Source organism: Corvus brachyrhynchos, unplaced genomic scaffold (assembly GCF_000691975.1).
Source record: "Corvus brachyrhynchos isolate BGI_N302 unplaced genomic scaffold, ASM69197v1 scaffold58, whole genome shotgun sequence".
NCBI classification, from domain to species: domain Eukaryota; kingdom Metazoa; phylum Chordata; class Aves; order Passeriformes; family Corvidae; genus Corvus; species Corvus brachyrhynchos.
This window is the reverse complement of record NW_008239539.1, coordinates 1,277,169-1,284,577: the sequence shown is the minus strand read 5'-3', so window position 1 is coordinate 1,284,577 and position 7,409 is coordinate 1,277,169. Positions and strand designations below refer to the sequence as shown.

Here is a 7,409-nt window from a genome sequence, read left to right as displayed (position 1 = left end):
TGCAGCCCCCGCTGAGCTCTGCCCTCAGGCTCCTTCTCCAGCTGAACAATCCAAGCGCCCTCAGCTGCTCCTCAGACCCTTCCCCATGCCCATGCCCCTCCTTTGGACACTCTCCAACAGCTTCAGATCCTCCTGATATTGTGGCACCCACAACTGCCCCAGAGCTGAGGTGAGGCCGCACCAAAGCAGAGTCTAAGTGTTTCCCTTAGCAGGGCAGGTAGGAACAGGAGGCTCCCTGGGCTGAGAAGAGCCTTTCCTATAGGAAAAAGAACCCAGTGGGTCCCAGGAAGGCTAAGGACCTTTATATTAACACCAGCTTCCTTTCCTCAGGGCTCCTGGAAAGGATCACAGGATCAGCAGCTGCTGAAGGAGGAGGAGGAGGAGGCAGGGCCGTGTGCCCACAGGAGGGGGCAGGATGTGGGCTGGCACAGTCCATAACAGGGCTGCTGGAGCAGAGGCAGGTGAACATTGAGCTGTCCAGCTTTTGATCTGATTGAACAGCTCGGCCTGGTGCACTGAACCCTCCAGGGATCCAGCTTTCCCTCGGACTATTTCCGTTTCATTTGCTGTGGGTTTGTCTTTGGTTCAAAGAACACAGGAGCAGCAGCAAGCGGAGTCTCTCCATGAAGTCTTTGAGGCCTGAGGGAGATGGAGTCCCCAGGCACCTGAGAGACACACAGCAGTGAACACCTGCCCCTGGATTTGCTTCCCGAGGTTTTCCCAGCCAGATGAATGCTCCAAGCTTTGCTCCATGAAGCAGATTTGTGCTCCACACAAGCAGATTGTCTCTAGATGAACTCCACTGGGAAGCACAGCCACAGTTCAGAGGGGTTTGTTTTGGGGTGCTGAGCCTTCCTCCACCACTCTCATTTCTCTGACCCATGCTAATGCCACGCTTCAGACTTTGTGTTTTAATTCCAAACAAACAGAGCTCTTAGAGCTGGCTGTGCCTGGGTGTCCATCTCCACAGTGACATCCAAAGCTGCCTGGGGGCCTTGCCCATCTCTGCTAGCAATCCTGGGATTCAATTCGGTGGATGCTCTCTGATGTCAGGGAGTCAAAAAGGCAGCAGAGCAGCTCCTGGGCCTATGGAGAAAACAAGGAAAGGGTTGGGGGAGAGCTGTAAGTTCTGTGCATGGCAAAGAAACTTCTTTGCAGAGGCTGTTTCCAGGCTGGATGAATCCCAGCACAGAGGCAGCTGTGAGTGCCCCACAGCAGGAAACCCCCTGCTCGTGGTGATGCTCAGGAGTTGTGTTTTCAAGGAACTGAAGAAAAGCAACACCATGCAAGGTGCTAAGGGGGAAATCTCCTCCCTCCCTGGCTGCTCTGCCCGTCCCTCCCAAACCCAGCCCTGGAGCAGCCCTGGCCCGGCTGTTTCCGAGCTGGAGAGGCCAAAGTGTGCCAAGGGCTGCAGGCCCAGTCTGCAATCCTGGCTGTGCTGCTGAGCACCACATCCCCAAAGCTCTGGAGGTGCTGCGCTGCCGCCCACCCCACACAGCCCTCGGGCCCTCCTGCCAGCCCTGCCTCTCCTCACAGCTTTTTAGTCTCTTTTTTTGGGACTCTAGCCCTTCTGCCTCCTGCTGAGGGGCAGAGGATAATGCCAAGAGGGGCTGGGAGGTGTTTTCCCTGCATTGCTCTGCTCCAGCCCCAGGTTTCAGGTGTCTGCAGGCAGGGGGATGCAGCAGCAGCCGCTGTGGCTGCAGGCAGAGTGGAGGGATTAGTGCTGCCAGGGGAGGCTGGGCTGCTCCCCGTGGGCTCTCACTGAGGGACAGAGACTGGTGGCAGCTCAGTGATGTCACCGAGGGACAGCCACTTTGTCCTCACAGTCCCATCCCAGCCACAGTCACTGCTGCAGGTGAGGGGAAACGTCCAGCCCCAGGACACCCCAGTCCCAAAGCTGAGCACAGCACTCCCTGACCACTCTCTTATCCCTGCAGACATCCCACTTTGGGCATGGACCAGCTGCAGGGACATCTGGGCCAGCCCTGTGGAAGTTCACCAGCCCCTAATGGTGGCACCAACAAACCATGGCTGTCACTTCCAGAGGTGAGCTGTGCTGTGTGCCCTGCCATGGCACCTGCAGGTCACTGGGGAGAACAGGGAACTCCCAAAGCGTGGAAGTGTCTGCTCCTAAGGCAGGTGTTTCACCCAGGGCAGGTGAAGGTGCTCCAGGAATGCAGCAGAGCAGGCAGACAACCAGCCCAGGCAGAGACATCAGCACTGCAACAGGCCACATTTGGAAAGCTGATTTCTCATCCTATTGCCTAATCCCAAATCACACTGGGAGCGAGGATGATGTTCCATTTCACTTCCATGGCTCGACTCCACCAGGAAAGGCTGCAGCTCTGCTCATACCATGAGGATTTGAAACCCATGTTCATTTAACCCTCCTGAACTTTGCCTGATATTGTGTTGTTGCTCATTAGCTTTGCCCTGCAAAGCCTGGCTGACATTTCATAAACTCATTAGCAGGAGATCAGAGGCTTGAACATCATTCCTGGGGCCATCCTTTGAGGAACAGATTCCCCGGTGTGTTTGCTCCTCAGATCTCACTCTGATTCCTGAACCTCCCCTGAACTTGGGAGAAAAAGGCCCACTGGAAACCAACAGGAGCTGCTGCTGTGCTGTCTGTGCCCCCAGCGGGACGTGCTGCTGTCCCAGGACTGCATCCCTGCTCCAAACTCCGAGCTCCTGCGAGCAGTCCCTGCTTCCAGAGGGATTAGATTGCACATCCCAGGCTGCCAGAAGCAGGGAGAAGGGCTGAGCATATTTGCTTTTCCTCCTCTCTAGCACAAAAAGCCCTCTAAGCCTCTCCCTGATAGGCTCATTCCCCGGCGCCGGGAAGCAGAAGGGATTTTATGTCAGGCACAGAGATGTAATGTCCTTTCAAAAGCAAATCAGGAGACAGCCTGGACTTGCTGCCCTGTCACATTCCTTGGCAACAGCCTGGCACCCTGGCAGCAGGCAGCACTGGGCTGTGACAGCCCTGCAGCTCCGCAGAGCCGTGCAGGCAGCGCTGCCCAGGCACTGCAGCGCCAGGAATCCCACTGAGCCTTCGGAAAACGGCTGGAAACGGCAGCTGAACGGCTTTGGGGAAGTTGGGGTAGTTTTGTCTGTGCTAAAAGCAGGAACGCACACTTCAAAGAGGGCTCTGTGTCTTTTAAGGCTCAATCCTTAGAGCACTGGTGCTGAAGGCAGCAGCTCTGATGTGTTAGATGAGGTTACAAACGCATCTCGCTCTCCTGCTGGGCTTTTATTGGGAAGAAAAAGGGATCCAGAGGAGAGGTTTGTCCACTTGCTATCATTTCTCACTCTCCACAAGTCTTTTATCACAGAATCACAGAATGGTTTGTGCTGGAAGGGACCTTAAAGCTCATGGCATCCCACCCCCGTGCCATGGGCAGGGACATCTCCACCAGGACTTCACATCTCCTGGTCCCAACTCCTCAGGCTCTGCCTCCTCCATCCAAACCTCTCATTTGTTCTGAACTAAACTTTGATGATTGCAGCCAGAATTTTGAATGTATTTATGCAGTTTATTCCCATTAGCTGCCCACATGTCTAGAGCTCAGTGTTTCCTTTCTTGGGATGAATTACTGAGAAAATATTCAGCTAGACCATCCCTGGAATGGCTAATGGCTTCACTTCTCCTCTTCACTTGGATTTGGGCTTCTGAAACACAACTTTCATAACACAGGACGTGTGCCAGCTTGGCCATAGGGCTGAATGAACATTTCCTGTCACTATTTTTGACAAATACCACAGATACTTGAAATTGTTCCCTGGGAGGGTGGGCAGGCCCTGGCACAGGGTGCCCAGAGCAGCTGTGGCTGCCCCTGGATCCCTGGCAGTGTCCAAGGCCAGGTTGGGCAGGGCTTGGAGCAGCCTGGGCTACTGGAAGGTGTCCCTGCCCATGGCAGGGGGTGGGATGGGATGAGCTTTAAGGTCCCTCCCAACCCCAACCATTCCATGATTCTGTGATATTTTTCTCAGTGTTGATTTTTCACAAAGAGTAACTGAATTTCCATGGAAAATACAGAACCTTCGTCAATATCCCCTAATGTTTTGATTCAAAACTGTGTCACCACTGTAATGTGGGAGACAGTTTGACAGGATTTTGGTCCCACCTTCCCCATGTTCTGGGCTCTCAGCCTAAGCCAAGGCTTGGGGCTGTCACCACCTCTGACTCATTAAAGTTATCATTTTCTTTGGAATTTCAACCAATATTAACAAGTTTCCTTCATCACAGGGGCACAAAGGACACATATCCATACCATAAACTTCTCTACTTGCCTGATTCTCATTTTGGGGATAAAGGAGATGCTCTGCAGTGTCCAGGACCGACTGGTTCTGCCAGCAGGCACTGGGGGCAAAGAGAAAGGGAAGCAGGGTTAGTTTGCCATGTCAGCTGTGAGCGAGGGAGATGACCCAGCTCTGGGGAGGGCTGAGCTCTGTGCCAGCAGCTCCAGCCACGGGCAGCTGTTACTGCTCCTCTTTACACAGCTAAATCCCGGGTTTTACAAAGCTTTGTGTAAATGGCTTTGCACTATTTAAATATAAACCTTCAAACAAACTGCCATGTCCAGTTGCATAATGGTGGCTCTGGGGCAGTGGGAAATGCACAAAAATGCTCTGGGCAAGGGGTTTTTTTTCTCCATGAAGATAATGTGGGTGTTTTCCCCCAGTCCCAGGATTTACTGAACTGCCTAGAGCAGCAGGCACTGCCTCACCAGTCCTGGTTTTGCTCCGGCCCTCCTCAAGCCACACACGACCTGCCCACGAAATGTATTCCAGAGAAATCAAAAGGCAAGACACCAACTTCAGAAGCGCTTTTTAAACTGACTCCGTGCACACTCGGAGCCTCAGGCTTCAAAACTCTCCGGAGGCTCTGCAAACCACTCCCTGCTCCCTGCCCCCATATCCAGGTATTGTGCTTGGCAACAGTTTTCCCTCCATTGGTTTTCAACAGCTCCGAGATTTTACACCCCATGTGTTCTTTTTTTTTCCTCTCTCTCTCTTTTTTTTAATTTTTTTTTTTTTTTTTATTTCTACACCTCCTTCCCCTCCAAAGCTCCCCGGGATGAGCTTCCTATAGGGATAACATCGCTCCCTGCTAGGAGCAATTAACACTTGGTAAGAATGTTTCATCAGAGAGAAAAATATCCAGCTAAGTTCCTCAGCACTTGGCTTCTGCTCTGACTGCAGCACCTCGTTTAAAGGCAGGAAGGCACAAAGCCTGGCCTAAACTCTGATTTTCTCCTGCTGCAGCTCGGTTTTGGGGGTGCTTTAGCCAAACCCTGCCTACTGAGCCGAGTTAACCAGGTGAGCTGCTAAGTCTGTGCACAACACAGCTCCTGACAACCTGAAAGTGCTTTTTAAAAGCTTAAACCATAGAGGAGTAATCACTGTGGAATCAGCATCACCTCTTAAGGCAGCTAAATCTGATTTGTCATGCATAAAAAGCAGAACATGCCTTCCTTCCAGGAGTTGCTTTGAATCTAGTGCTGTAAATTCTTGCCTCTGCCACCCTGCAGCCAGGAAATGTGGCTGTGAAAACAAGTTGTGACAGGGAAAATTCAGATGCTTTATCCCGAGCTATCCAGGCAGCCGGATGCTGACAGGACAAAAAGGGTAAGTCCCACCTCGTTTTCCCTCGTCTGTGGATAGGATGGTGTCACTTCCCTCTGTGCTCCCTCACCTCTTCCAAACACTTCCCTCTGCCCCATGAGCTCCCCCTGGCATGCTCCCAGACTCTCCCAGATTCCACTTTTGGCAGGCAACCAAACTCCCAGGCTGCTTTTGTGCCCACACCTGCATTGTTTGTGTCCCTTTTCCTGTGTTCAGTGGTTTTTGGTGCAGAAATAATGCCCTGGATGTCCAGAGAGCAGCCAGAGTGGGCCCTGCTACTGAACAACCACCACAGCAAGGAGGGGCTGGGGCTGCCTCCAAATCCCCCAGGATCTGAACTGGTTCTCTCCGTGACAAGAGCTGGTTTAGGAAAGCTTTAATACGCTCAGGACTAGCAGCAGTTACATTGGCAAAGCCCACATTGTTCCTCTCAACACCTGATTCCTCCTTATCCCAGCCCATCTCTGACATCACAGCTAGGCTTCCATACAGATGGGAACGTCCCTCCCCGTGGCACAGAGCCGGAGAAATGTAGCTCAGCCCCAGTCGCAGGGCTGGAAAATAATGCCTTCCCCGCAGTGAGGCTTCAGCAGGGCAGCTGAAATCAGGGAACTGGGCAGGTACTGGAGTCCTGGCAGAGACAGGGAGATAAATATCCAGTGATTTATCCGGGACAGAAAGGGCTGATGGAGCTGTAGGAGTAATTAACCTCTGGTGCTATTTAAATTGAAGATGTCTTGGCATGAACTGTCCTTGGGAGGCACCAGTGAAGTCAGGCTCATTTTTAACAGTTCGACGGCCTGGGAGACAATGAGGGTGTGAGCTCCCGATCTCCCTGAGCATCAGAGCCCTCCCTCCTCCCACCCTCGGGCACTCCTTGCTGCCCCTCCCTTCCAAAGGCATTTTCCATCATAGAGGCAAAACGGGGTCGTTTTTTTGTAGATCTGGTTTGAAATGGGCCCTGTGATCGCTGGTTCTGGCACTGGGGGGAGAGGCAGAGTGGACCCTGCGGGTTGGCTGCGGTTTGGGGGTAGATCCGTTTGTTTGGGGTAGATCCTGCGGTTTGGGGCTGGATCCTGCTGTTTGGGGGTAGATCCGTTTGTTTGGGGTAGATCCTGCGGTTTGGGGCTGGATGCTGCCCTTTGGAAGTGCCTCCTGACCCCCGTAAGCTATGCACGTGTATTTTGGAGTTCAGCACAGAAGTTTATCCTCTGCACAGAGCAGGATGAGGGCTGAAGGTGCAGAGATTGGCACCACTCCCTGCTCAGCCCCTCGGCTCTCTGAAAGCCAGGAGAAGGCACGGGAGGTGGCTCTGGAGGGGCTGCTTGGGACTGGCCACTGGAAACACATCGAGCCTAAAGGAGAGGAAGTGCTGGGCTGCGGCTCATCCTGTTAAGCAGCACCCACGACCGTGATGCTGGGGAAAATGAAGACGTGGTGGGATGCTGAGTGACTCTCCCAGAGCTACCTCCAGCAGTGACCTCCAGGGTTCCCAAAACTCACTTTTTTTTCATTGTAAACCAGAGAAAAGAGTGGGAGAAATCTCAGCACCAAGCTCTTGGGTGACTTGCTGGTTTTCTCCCCTTGCGGAGTGGAAGCTTTGGGATGTGGCTCCCAAGGGTGTGATTTGAAATGGATGGAAGCGAAGTCAAAATGCCGTCAGTGACATTTTTGAAAAGTTCCCAATGAAATCTCTTCCAACCATTCCTCCCAGGTGTGGCCCTGGGAGCATTTCTGCAAAGGATGAGAACGCTGAGGTGCAGCAAGGTGGATGTTCAGCT

At 52.9% G+C, this 7,409-nt stretch overlaps 1 protein-coding gene across 2 annotated transcripts in view; it reads right to left on the bottom strand.

Annotated features, from left to right (window-relative positions):
* Positions 1-280: 280 nt before the first annotated feature.
* Positions 281-7,409, bottom strand: part of LOC108448434 — a 79,106-nt gene continuing 71,977 nt past the window's right edge. For both annotated transcript variants that reach the window (XM_017741292.1, XM_017741293.1), the window contains exons 24-25: positions 4,294-4,363; positions 281-1,086 (exon numbers count right to left, since the gene is read on the bottom strand). In XM_017741292.1, the coding sequence (XP_017596781.1) occupies positions 1,009-1,086; positions 4,294-4,363 (148 nt within the window). In that variant the 3' untranslated portion in view covers positions 281-1,008. The remainder of the gene's footprint in view (positions 1,087-4,293; positions 4,364-7,409) is intronic.